This window comes from Schistocerca americana, chromosome 4 (assembly GCF_021461395.2).
Source record: "Schistocerca americana isolate TAMUIC-IGC-003095 chromosome 4, iqSchAmer2.1, whole genome shotgun sequence".
Taxonomy (NCBI): Eukaryota; Metazoa; Arthropoda; class Insecta; order Orthoptera; family Acrididae; genus Schistocerca; species Schistocerca americana.
In genome coordinates this window covers 486,763,730-486,777,266 of record NC_060122.1, presented here as the reverse complement: position 1 = coordinate 486,777,266, position 13,537 = coordinate 486,763,730, and the positions used below count along the sequence as shown (strand labels likewise).

Below are 13,537 nucleotides of genomic sequence, written 5' to 3'. Positions count from 1 at the left end.
TAAAGATGCTTTGACCATCAAAATTTTATCAGTAAACTGTTGAAGTATTCGTAATAAAGTTGCCAAATTTACTGCCCTCCAGGAAAGTTGTCAAACTCAAATTATTCTTGAGACCAAGGGCTGGCTGAAATCTGAGGTGGAAAGCTCTGAGATATTTAGCGAGTCATGCAATGTATATCGGAAAAACTAGTTTAGAGGCCATAGGAGAGGGAGTGTTCATTGAGGTTGACAAATATATTGTCTCTGTTGAGGTCGAAGTTGAGTGTGACAATGAAGCTACCTGGTCATGAATAACAGGTGTAGATTGAAACCAAGTTAATTGTTTAATGTTTTTACTGGCCTTCCGTTTCCGCTGTGACAGTTCTAGAATCATTCATAGAAAGTCTACAGTCAGTAGCGTGTAAATATCCAGATCTTGTAATACTAGGTGGAGGCTGCTTCAACCTACTGAGTATAGATTGGGTTATCTATGGATTAGTTGTGGGGGCTACAGACAGATAGTAATGTGAAATACTTTTGAATATGTTTTCTGAAAATTGTCTTGAGCAGCCAGATTGGAAGCCCACATGCAGTGGAAATGTCTCGGACCATTTAGCTACAAATAGGCTGGACCTTATCAACAATGTCAATATAGTAATGGGTACGAAAGTTAATAAATCAGTCAAGAAGGAGAGTGTTTCTGCAGATAAGCAGCCATTAGCATCTCACTTAGACAGTGAACTAACATCACTAAGTTCCAGTTAGATGCATGTAGAGGAATTATGCGCAGAGTTTAAGCAGATTTTAAATCGAGGTCTGGAGAGTTGTGCGCTTAGTAAGTGGATAAAGGATGGAAAAGATCCACCATGGTTTAATAATGAAATTCAGAAGATGCTGAGGAAGCAAAGGCTGTTGTACTCTCAGTTCAAAAGAGAATGCACAAATGACAACAAGCAAAGGATAGTAAAGATTCATGCGTCTGTGAAAAGATCTGTGGGTGAAGCATATAACAGCTATCACCGTCGCACCATAGCAAAGGATCTGGCAGAGAACCCAAGAAAACTCTGGTCCTATGTAAAATTGCTAAATGGGTCTAAGGCTCCCATTCAGTCCCTGGTGTAGCAGTTGAAGATACCAAAACAAAAGCCAAAGTTTTAAATTTCACATTCAAGAAGTCATTCGCACAGGAGAATCGTGCAAACATACCTTCATTTGACCATCGGGCAGAGTGCCGTATGAATGACATAGTAATAAGCATCCCTGATGTGGAGAAACTACTGAAAGATTTGAAAGCAAATAAATCACCAGGTTCTGACAGAATTCTAGTTGGTTTTACAAAGAGTATTCTATTGCATGAACCCCTTACCTAGCCTGCAAATATTGTGAATCTCTCGCCGAGCACAAGAGTCCCAATTGGATGGAAAAAGGTGCAGGTGACTCCAGTATATAAGAAGGGTAAAAGAACGGATCCATAAAATTACAGATCAATATCCCTACCTTTGGTTTGCTACAGGATCCTTGAATGTGTTCTCAGTTCGAATATATTCAACTTTCCTGAAACTGAGAAGCTTATGTCCATGAATCAGCATGGTTTAGAAAGCATCACTCATGCAAAACACAGCTTGCCCTTTTCTCACATGATATACTGCAAATTATGGATGAAGGGCAACAGGCAGAGTCCATATTTCTAGATTTCCAGAAAGTAATTGACACGGTGCCCCGTTGGAGGCTGCTAACAAAGATACAAGCATATGGAATAAGTTCACAGATATGCTAGTGGCTCGAAGACTTCGTAAGTAATAGAACCCAGTATGAAACTTCCTGGCAGATTAAAACTGTGTGCCCGACCGAGACTCGAACTCGGGCACACAGTTTTAATCTGCCAGGAAGTTTCATATCAGCGCACACTCTGCTGCAAATTGAAAATCTCATTCTAGAACCCAGTATGTTGTCCTTGACGGGGAGCGTTCTTCAGAGACAGGGGTATTGTCAGGAGTGCCCGAGGGAAGTGTGATAGGGCCACTGTTGTCCTCTATATACATAAATGATTTGGTGGACAGGGTGGGCAGCAATCTGTGGTTGTTTGCTGATGATGCTATAGCGTACGATAAGGTGTCGAATTTGAGTGATTATAGGAAGACACAAGATGACTTGGACAAAATTTCTAATTGATGTGATGAATGGCAGCTAGCTCTAAATGTGGAAAAATGTAAGTTAGTGGAGATGAGTAGGAAGAACAAACCTGTGTACGGATACAATATTACTTGTGTCATGCTAGACGCAGTCAAGTCATTTAAATATCTGAGCGTAATGTTGCAAAGCGATGTGAAATGGAATGAGCATGTGAGATCTGTGGTAGGGAAAGTGAATGGTCGACTTCAGTATATTGGGAGAATTTTAGGAAAGAGTTGTTCACCTGTAAAGGAGACTGCATACAGGACACTGGTGTGTCCTATTGTTGAGTACTGCTTGAGTGTTTGGGATCAGTACCAGGTCGGATTGAAGAAAAACATTGAAGCAATTCAGAGATGAGCTGCTAGATTTGTTACTGGCGCATTTGAACAACACATGTTACAGAGATATTTTGGGAACTCAGATGGGAATTCCTGAAGGGAAGGCAATGTTCTTTTCAAGAAACAATATTGAGAAAATTTAGAGAGCTTGCATTTGAAGCTGAATGACACATGATTCTAGTGCCACCAACATAAATTGCACATAAGGACCATGAACATAAAATACAAGAAATTAGGGCTCATATGGAGGCATATAGATAGTCACTTTTCCCTCGCTCCATTTGCGAGTGGAACAGGGAAGGAAATGACTAGTAGTGGTACAGGGTACCCTCCACCCACACACCATATGGTGGCTTGCAGAGTATCTGTGTAGATGTAAGTATATGTAAATACACATAATATGAATAATTTGTCCTTGTTTTAAGGACATTAGCTCTTCATGACAGAAAAAGTGTTGTTGGAGCTAATACCAATCAAGCAGGCACTACATTCACTTAATCCTACTATAGATTTGCATATATTAATATTTACTTGCTTACAAAGAAGTTTGTATTGATACATTCCGAAACATTAGTCTCAATTTGAGGCCATCTTCCCTGTTGCCTTTCCACCAGAAGAATTTTCATGTCAGAAATTCACATGGCGAAAGAAGCTTTGTAGTGTCTACAGTCTTGTGGCACCCAGTCAGCTATGGTAGTAGTTCAGTAAAAATGATGACATATCTTAGTAGAGGAGTAATCAGCTAACGCACACTTATGGTGTTGGTGGCTCTCGCATTGCATGCCAAAGTTGGCTATTTGTTGATATTGGACATAGCCAATCAGGTGATAATATGTGGTAGCCAATGAGAATTACTGAATCTAATGATTTGTTTTGGCAGATTACATTTGTTTTCAATATAGAGTGTGCCAGAATAACTTCTACTGATTGGAGTGTTATGAGTTATAAGGTTCATTGCTGCTTTTCCTATTCATTTGGTGAATTTAAACAACTAGATTTACTAACAGACTGATTTATAGTGTAGCCTAGGTTAGGTTAGAATGTGACTGTTTGGTTTGTGGGTTAGCAAAGCCCATGAATGAATGTGAATGGAGTAAACCTAGGTTTGCTGAAAGACATCTGTACCATAGCCCAAGGCCTAGGTTAGATTGGAATGTGACAATTTGCTTGTCAGTTGGTGAAGCCATTGAATCTCAACACAAAAATATGATTGATGTAATAGAGTGATTTGTAGTGTAGTCCGAGATATATATTCATCATTGCACTAACATACTTGTATGTCTTGTCTTCAGATTTTTCTGAAAATTATGACAATCTGATTAAATTCTAACATAATAGAACAAAATACCTGGTACCAACTCATTAGTTACAGCTGACTATTCATCAGACTATTGGGCAGAGAAAGGGGATTTTTCTCCACTGAGGAGTCTGTGTGCGTTCTTTTTAACCATTCTCACTCTGCTTTAAACTTCCCTATGTTGCTAATGGGGGACATTGTTCTTACTTTTAAAGAGATGGTGAGGTTTCTGGGCCTCACATTTGACTCCTAATTTACTTGGTTACCACACCTTAGGGATCTGAAAAGACCATCCCTGTGAAAGCACATATTATTTTAAAATGTATTAGCCACAATTCATGGGCAGCAGACGAAATCGGTCTGCGCCACTTTTACAGGACGTTTGTGTTATGTCGCCTTGACTGTCGGTACCCAGTGAAGAGGTCTGAACAATTCTGTTATTTAAAAATGTTGGATATGATGCACAATCAAGGAATACAGCTTGCCACAGGGGCCTTTCAAAGCAGCCCCATACCAAGCCTTTGTGAGGTTAGTGAGGTGCCATTTCACATCACTCAACAATTTCTCATGGTGCAATCAACGTATGAAACACTGTCCACACCTGCTCGCCGCCATACTGTTGTTTGGCCACCAATGGAAAGGCTTTTCCATTATTGACAATGAGCAATAAGGCCTGGATTCAAGTGAAAGATTGCCTTTCAAAAATGGATGTGCCTGTTTTTAAAATTTTATGCCAAGGTTGAAGCTGATTGCCTCCTTGGCTTTTATAGAGGCCCAGAATTGTTTTAGAATTGCCATATTATAAGAATGATTGCACTCCAAATTTGATGTTTCAGTCTCTGGCATCACAGTTTTATAGTTGTGCACACTGATGGCTCCAAATCAGTGGACTCCATAGGCTGTTTGGTAGTGTTCCCTAACCATTTCTTCAGGATTTGCCTTCCCTGTGAATTTACTGCATTTAAAACAGAGCTTCATGTGATCCCAAAGGCACTGAAGTAAATGAGGCAGGGTACACAGTTTCTCATTTGCTCAAATTCTCTTAGTGGCGTACAATCATTGCAGCACTTGTGCCAACTAGAGAAACTGTAACTAATCAAGCTAATATGACAGCACGAGAAGCAGGTCTTGTTTTTTAAGAGATCGACTCTGTCAAAAGCTTTTGAGAGATCTAAAAATAATCCTGTTGCTTGGTAACTCTCATTTATTTTTTTGTATCATGCAGTGAATAACTGCACTGTCATAGATAGGGTACTCTGGCCATTTCTGAAGGTGTTGCAAGCCATCTATGTTACTGAACCTTCTTGGCAGATTAAAACTGTTTGCCGACCAGGACTTAGCCCTAAGATCTTCACCTTTTATGGGCAAGTGCTCTGCAAACTGAGCCACCCAAGCATGACTCACAACCCGTCCTCACAATTTTATTTCCACCAGTACTTTATTTTCTACCTTCTGAAATATGAGGAAGGGTTGTGACTCTAGCTCGTGTAGCTCAGTTGGTGGAGCACTTAATTGTCAGAAGGAAAACGACCCGTGTTCAATCCTGATTCATCACACAGTTTTAATCTGCCAGTAAGTTTGCACACTCCACTGCGGACTGAAAATTCATTTGGGAGGCATCTATGGCATAATTTGTATTATGACACAATCCCGCTTAGGCAAGCTAAGGATGGGGCAGGGGGGGGGGGCATTTGTTATAACAGTTTTTTCAGTTAAGCCATGAACATCTAATATGTACTAAAGTATTTTGTATTGTAATTACAGTGTGTATTTGTGAAAAGTTTTGAAGTTCAAACATATTCAAAAATATCTTTGTAGGATACACTTATATTCTGTATTAAAGTTTAGCTAATTTTTTTGTTTACAGTACCATCAGCATAAGGTATACTGTAGCTAATGGTCTGTAGCATATGAATTACTCTTTCAAAAAGCTCAGTAATTTTTGCTTGTTTCTTGTGTCATATCAAATATTTTTTAGTAGTAGTGTCCTGCTGTGTTCTCTTTAGTATGTCAACCAGTATTGACTTACTGCTTTGTGCAACAAATTGTAGGGCAACCTAAAATGAAAATGTTACATGTACTGTAATTTCTGCATTATACTATACAAGCAGGTTTTTGAAAGGTAACAAATTTTTAATTTAGGGTTTTAGTGCTAAAACCCATCATCATCTATCATTCTGTCGTCCATGTCCTCTACCTCGGGCTCTTCGATCACATAAGCGTTTGATTGCAGCACTGTTCTACAATTTCTTGGTCCCTGGTTTCTTGTGAATCAGCCACAACAATGCATTCTTCCACCTCACTCATATCCTTGTCATTGCAGTCAGGACTTGTTTCTACCATATCTATCAAGTTTCCAAAATTTTCTGAGTTGTCTCCTTCAAGCCCATCATACAGTCTTCTCCAGCACCTTTCAAGAATCTACTTTCACATTAGCTAGGGCTTGCATACACCAATAAATTGTGTGATTCATATTTTCTGTCCCCAGAACTTCATTCATGTTTTATTTTGCATGTCACTGTCTTGCAGGATGGTTCTCAAAAATAGCCTAGGATAGTGCCATTTAAATGTTGTTATTACAGCCTGACTCAATGGCTGGATTAGAATGGTAACATTTGCGGGGAAGGAAATGCATGACTATATACCACTTTTTTACTTGCAAGGATTTATAGGCCCATATTCAATTAATAATATCTTTTTTAAGGCATACCTCTTTCAGTTAAAAACTTTTCAACTTTCATTACAAACCATTCTTGCAAATAGTTTACAGGAAATTCAAGAATCTTACTGAGCTGAATAATAAACTTGTAGTGCATTTTGGACAACATCTACATCTATACTCTGTGAAACACTGTGAAGTGCATGGCAGAGAGTACATCCCATTGTACCACTTTTTGGGTGTTTTCTTATTCCATTCATATATGGAGCATGGGAAGAAAGATTGTTTAAATGCCTTTGTGCATGCTGTAATTAATCCAGTGATGTCATGATCATTACTATGGGAGCAATTGTAGGAGCTTATAGTATATTCCTAGAGTAATCATTTAAAACCAGTTCTTGACACTTTGTTAGTAGACTCTCTCAGGATAGTTTCCGATTGCCTTCAAGAGTCTGCCAGTTCATTTCTTTGATCATCTTTGTGGCACTGTCCTGTAGGTCAAACAAAACCATGGCCTATATATTCCTTTCATTCCATAATGGCAGATGCAGCGAAGTAGATAAATGAGTCAAATGACTGAACAGTCTCTATTGCAGTTATGCAATTGTTTCATTAATTCCAGTTACCTGTTACATGGAGTTAGTATTTCATCAGACTGGGACAATAACGAAATAATTGCGGCACAGATACGTGAACTTAGTGAGCAGCAGTTCAAAACAGAAGAGGACTGTGTTGAATATTTGGGAAACATTATATATAAATATGAAAGAGGAAGGGGGGGAATAAAAGAGGAAATGGTGTGACATGAGTAAGATAGTGGGTGATGTTGTTGTAAAGAAAAGAGAACTCGTAATGCTCTCAGAAGAAAATTTTGACCAGGGAAGAATGGAAAGAGTAGTGGGTAGGGGGGGGGGGGGGGTGATTGGTTATTAATGAGGAAATAGAATAAGGGGAGGAAAGTGGGATGGGTGATGGTAGGAGAGAGGGATTTCATTTTGGAAAGAAGATGGTTAATGTTTTATCGTAAAAAGTGTAATCAGCTGTTCATTGAGACTCTTTAGCAGACCATCTCATGAACTTGGAAATTTCTACTTTTTCCAAAGGTGAAAGCTTTCTTCCTTTGGTGGCATAGTTCTTGAAATGTGGTTGTAAGGGCTGGTCTGCTTTGACCAATGTACGTTGAGGGGCCCTTCAAATACACGATTTTGTACACCTCAGAGCAAGAATATGAGTCTTTCGACAATTGTTCATTGTGGTAATACTAATGTTGGACGTTATTATTAATTGTGACCACTATCTTCACATGGTCACCTTTAAGGAAGTTGGGGAAGCCTGTAAGAGAGGTCTCCTAGAAAAGGTAGGAAGACGTGGATGGGCTCAGAAATACAACCTTGGGGCTGAAGGAGGTGCTATTTTTAGAGATTTTTTAAAATTTTATATTTGGCCTACCAGACGAGTATGGGATCCATTAATTCTAGCAGTGTGTCTCAAGTTTGGAAGCTCTTTTTGAACAGTTTCTGAATCTAAGTGGAGGTCACATACATAGCTGACCATAGAAGGAAGAAACCTTTTGTAACTGAAAGGATGGCATGATGTCAAGTGGATGACGGCGTCACTGGTTGTGGACTTTCTAAAATCCAAAACATGATATAATTATTGGAGAAAGTGTTTGGTCCAATCAGTTTATAGAGCACTCACAAGGGAAACTCCCCATCACACTCCCCTCAGATTTAGTGGCAAGATGGCCCAGACTGAACTGTCTGCAAAAGGCACCTTCACACCGAAAACCAACTCCAACAAACAAAAACATAGAACTGTTGTAAGTTTGGCAAACTTGCAAATGTTGTGAGTTTGGCAAACTTACAACTGTTGACAACTTTTCAAAAATTTTGACAGCTGTTTCAAACTATTGTAAACACACATTCTGCATTTTTAAGAAGTGGCTATTTCATTTAAAGTAATACGCTTATTTTATTTTCCTTTGCCAGCTCTTCCAATGCAGCAGTGTTTTTGTTTGTCATTGCATGGGTGTGGAGCATCTCCCACAAAAGTTACAGCTCTTTTAAACTTTTCACACCACTCATACACTTGCTACAGGGACGAACATGAATCATTGTACTGTGCTTACATCCTGTGATGAGTGTCCATATTGCTTTTCCAACACAGTGCTTGAGAATGTGGCAACCATCTGTGCATGACACAGATTCCCTCTCTGTGATGCACCAATAGATCGACAATTATTAGTCATTTGTTGAAGCACAACTATAACTGCTGCCTACTGCCAGATCAGTTGAACATGTTTTAAGAATTTTGTAACACTTTTAAGGTTCTGGTTTCAATCACCCTTGTATATATTTATGTATTTATTTGGCCACAATTGAACTAATAAGTTTATGGAAACACGGCTGTGCGTAATTGTGGCATGAGCTTTCAAGTAAACATCGTAGAGTTAGGAGTACTTTTCTTTGAATAATTTATTTTCATAAATGAAAATGTTCAAAATAAATTGATTTTGAAAAAGGAGGGAAGTGATGTGAATCAAAATATACTTACTAGTTGGCGAATCACTGCCAGACACTCTCCTGTTGGCAAGTACCACTGAGTGGTCACAGAGAGGGACACTAGGGAATTCAGTTCCACCAATGACGAAACGTACAGTTGTCCCTTCTATTCTGTGTTGTCTGTGGCTTGTGACATTGTTTAGTCATAAGAATATTGAATCCCTAATTTTCGCTAAAATTAAACTTCTGCTTGCTGTCACATCGTATGTGAATAAGGCACAGCTCAGTTTCAGTAACTTGCAAAATATACTTATTACATCCATATGTGATCGAAGATTTACAGGACGAATATGTAATTTAAATTCTTCTCTCAGCATCTCCACTATATTGTCACGTCCCATCCGGGATTTTCCATTGTTTAAATTCTTCTTGGGCATTTAGTTGGGTATAGTCTTTGATATAGTGTTAATCTTTTCCTACAAGACTTGCTGTCATCTTCAGTTTTGTGCAATATCAACAACTACATCTGGCCAAATATTTGAGAAAAATTTAAATATACTACATCCAATTCTTTATGGTAATTGTTTGTGTTTTGCTTTACTGCTCCAATTTTGTATGTAATTGGGTACGAATTTTTATTTTCCAGGTCTGCATAGAAATGCTGAAGTGTTTGGAAATTACCCTGCAGTATATTATTATCCAAGGAAATGTTGATGCATTTGTTGTACCAAGTGTTCCAAGAATGGTCATTGCTGTTTTACAAGAATCATTCAAGCACTGTCAGAAGAGGTTCCTATACTGTTTTTCTACACTCTTATTTTATTGATCCAATTCAAATTCAAAATTCTGTCTTGCTGTTTGTGAGACATATTCATCTCAAGGGATGTGGTAAAAGGTAGATGCTCTGCCTGAGAAATTACATTGTACAAGGTGGGATAAGTGGTCTCCCTAGTTTCAAACAATCACTGAAGAACATGCAGGTGCAGTAGCAGAGTGAGAGTAGTGGCATTTGGTGGGGGAAACAACACAATTTTCAGTAGTCACCATGCAGTGGTCTGGTAAGCATCGAGGCTTTGTCATAGAAACGTTCTTTAAAAACAATAATAGTGTGGTGGCAACACAGAGGGCTTTTGAATCATCACAATAGGGTTCCTAATGCTAAAACCATTAGATTATCATTGGATTACTAATGTTGGGCGACAGGATGTGCACTTCCTAGAAAACCAGTTGACCAACCTAAAAGTGAGAGGGAATATTATCCCAAGTGGTAAGGCAAATTTTACACTCTGACCTTCACTTAAACCCCTACTAGTTGATGGTTGGTCAAGAACTTAGTCCAGAAGACTGGGTGAAATTTATAGGTGCTTGCAATGCAATCTTAGCCTCTGTGCAACCCAACACTATTCTGTAGTCTAATGATGAAGCACCATTTCACCTACCCAGCTCAGTAAATAGGCAAAATTTTCATTACTGGGCGACAAAACCCCTTGTGAACTTTGCCAAAGACCTCTGCACAGCGACCGAGCGAGGTGGCGCAGTGGTTAGACACTGGACTCGCATTCAGGAGGACGACGGTTCAATCCCGCATCCGGCCATCCTGATTTAGGTTTTCCGTGATTTCCCTAAATCACTCCAGGCAAATGCCAGGATGGTTCCTCTGAAAGGGCACGGCCGACTTCCTTCTCCATCCTTCCCTAATCCGATGAGACCGATGACCTCACTGTCTGGTCTCCTTCCCCAAAACAACCCAACCCCACCTCTGCACAGCCCCAAAGTGATAGTTGGGTTTGCTGTGTCCTCCTTAGCATTACTGGACCTTACTTTTTTGAATCTTGAGGTGCAACTGTTACTGTGAACTCTGTGTACTATTCTGAGATGCTGAAGAAATTTTTACTCCATAGAAGGGAAGAACATGGTGAGGAATATGACACAGAAGCCTTTTGGTTTCAACAGGATGGTGCCATGGCTCATACTGCTTATCATTCACACAAAATTCTGCAAGAACGGTTTTCCAGCCACCTGATCTTACGAGGAGATGTTCCATAGCCCCCTCGCTATCCAGATTTTAGCCCCTGTTATTTTTTTATTTGGGGATACCTCCAAGCAGAGGTTTACAAAGTTTGACCAAGGACCTAAGAATTTCTTAAGAGGGCAATTACAGATGTCATCGCTGAAATAATGCAAGATGTGCTGAGAAGGGTTTTTGAAAACTTTTTTAAGCGACTCAGTATGTGCATTGCTTGCCAAGGTCGTCAACACACGCACACCGCGCGCGCGCCCACACACACACACACACACACACACACACACACAAAATTCTCACGTCAAATCAGGTAGACCACTCTGCCCCACCTTGTACTTTTCAACACCAGAGTGCCCCAGTTAAGTGTTTGGTTTAGAACAAAGATATTTATTAATGAATTTAATGGTTATGTTGGCAGTTATTTATTATGAGATGTATTTGTATCACATTTCTTACTCAGAATAACCTGGAAGTAATGTGTTTTGTTGAATGCATTTATTATTTAATTTTTTAAAAATTTGTAAATTTGTGAGTAATGATAAGACAAATACAAGGTGTCCCAGCTATCTTGTCCACCCAAAATATCTCTGCAACAATAACAGCTATTGGAAAACGACTTTCACCAGTATCAATGTAGGGCTGGGGCTCTTGAATGTACATATTTGGAAACATTCTAAAACGGAAGCATATGTGTTTTTTAACACAAACTTATGTTTTTTTTTAAATGGACCTCCTATATTTTTTCTTGAGCAATCCATAGCATGACAAAGCACATACACAATGGCGTTGATTGCATCGCAATATTCCCATTACATCTCGAGATACTAAGACGCGAAGTTGACGCTTGAAACACCCGACATGCGCTGCTAGCGCACGTCCTGAGGCTCAGGTGTGAACCCCATGCTGCCCGTCATCGCGATGTGATTGACATGCGTAATCACACTTCCATACTTATCAAGAGGTCCGAAACGAATAATACGGTCTGCTGCCATCGTGCATTAACGTCGCACATTCCAGCAGGTATTTATCCCATAGGCTAGGGGTGATGGGGTTCTGCAACATATCTGTGTACCGCGACGTTAGTCACAAAGTTAACTTCGCTTATCTTTAATTCGTTACTAAAAAGGTAATGCCGTTCAACATTAAAACTTGACTTTACTGTAGATCTAGTTCAAGTGACAGTTAATCATTCACTCGTAATAGTAAAATTCATGTTGATGGTTTTAGTGAAACGAGCAAGTGAACTAAAAGTTTTACCGTTGTTTCGGACCTCTTGATAAGTATGGAGGTGTGATTACACATAATCACATCACAATTACGGGCAGCATGGGGTTCACGCCTGAGCCTCAGGACGTGCGCTAGCAGCGCATGTCGGGTGTTTCAAGCGTCAACTTCGCGTCTCAATATCTCGGGATGTAATGGGAATATTGTGATGCAATCAACGCCATTGTGTATGTGCTTTGTCATGCTATGTATTGCTGAAGAAAACATATGGGAGGTCCATTTAAAAAAACATAAATTTGTGTTAAAAAAACACATATGCTTTCGTTTTAGAATGTTCCCAAATATGTACATTCATGGGCACCAGCCCTACATTGATACCAGTGAAAGTCGTTTTCCAATAGCTGTTATTGTTCCAGAGATATTTTGGGTGGACAAGATAGCTGGGACAGCCTGTATATTGTTTGCCTGTTTGATTATATGAATGATGATGGGAATAATTGGTGAAATAAGTAAACTACCCTTTGTCTTCTGTTTGTCTTTGGAATCCAAACACTGTACCAAGAGTGTTAAGGAGAGGTGCAAAAGGGAAGTCACATTGAGAAATTATTACTTAAAATAAATTCCAGAATTCAAGGAACACGGAGATATAGTAATAGAAGACATTGGATATAAGTTTTTATAGCTAAATGTTACATGCTTACCTAGTACTTGAATACTTATGTCTGAGTACCATGTTTAATCATCAAACAAGGTCTATGGTGGTTACATCATTTGTTTTCTCATATTAGTTCAGGTGAATGTTATACTAATTCCTCTGAATTTCATTTCATTCCTACATCTCAGTTTTGGAACTTGATTCTTGGTGCAATATTAAAATTACAGACTATTCCTGTTGGAGACTTCATTTGTTATCTAATGATTATTGGTGCAGTGGTTTTTTAAATGTGTATAAAGAGGACCTAAGATACTGTTTGACTGCAAAAGGCCATAACAAGAAGCTACAGTAGATTGTACCAGGGTCGAAAGGTAATCTGTGCTGATTACTAAAACCAAACATAGTTCATAAGAGAGAGAGGATAGAGTGCATCACAATGGTTATCAGCCCTTCAGGAAAAAGAAGGAAACAGATAACAATCCAAAGGTGCTCACTTCCTTGTCATCACCTCTTTGTCAGCATCATTTCTATCTAACAATGAGATTTTTTTTATGTTAGTATGTGTTGTAAAGTAATGGAGTTTCTTTCGGCAGCAGTTAACTAGTATCTTCAACTCTTCCCCTGTTTTCTTTTTATAAATATTTAACAGATTTCATTACTGAATCCAAAGTCAAGGTTTACATACA

The 13,537-nt window shown here is 39.1% G+C and overlaps 1 protein-coding gene across 1 annotated transcript in view; it reads left to right on the top strand.

Annotated features, from left to right (window-relative positions):
* LOC124613900 (uncharacterized protein C1orf112-like) overlaps positions 1-13,537 on the top strand; it is a 131,482-nt gene that overhangs the window by 28,483 nt on the left and 89,462 nt on the right. The window contains exon 4 of the mRNA XM_047142648.1: positions 9,596-9,738. Coding sequence (XP_046998604.1) covers positions 9,596-9,738 — 143 coding nt within the window. The remainder of the gene's footprint in view (positions 1-9,595; positions 9,739-13,537) is intronic.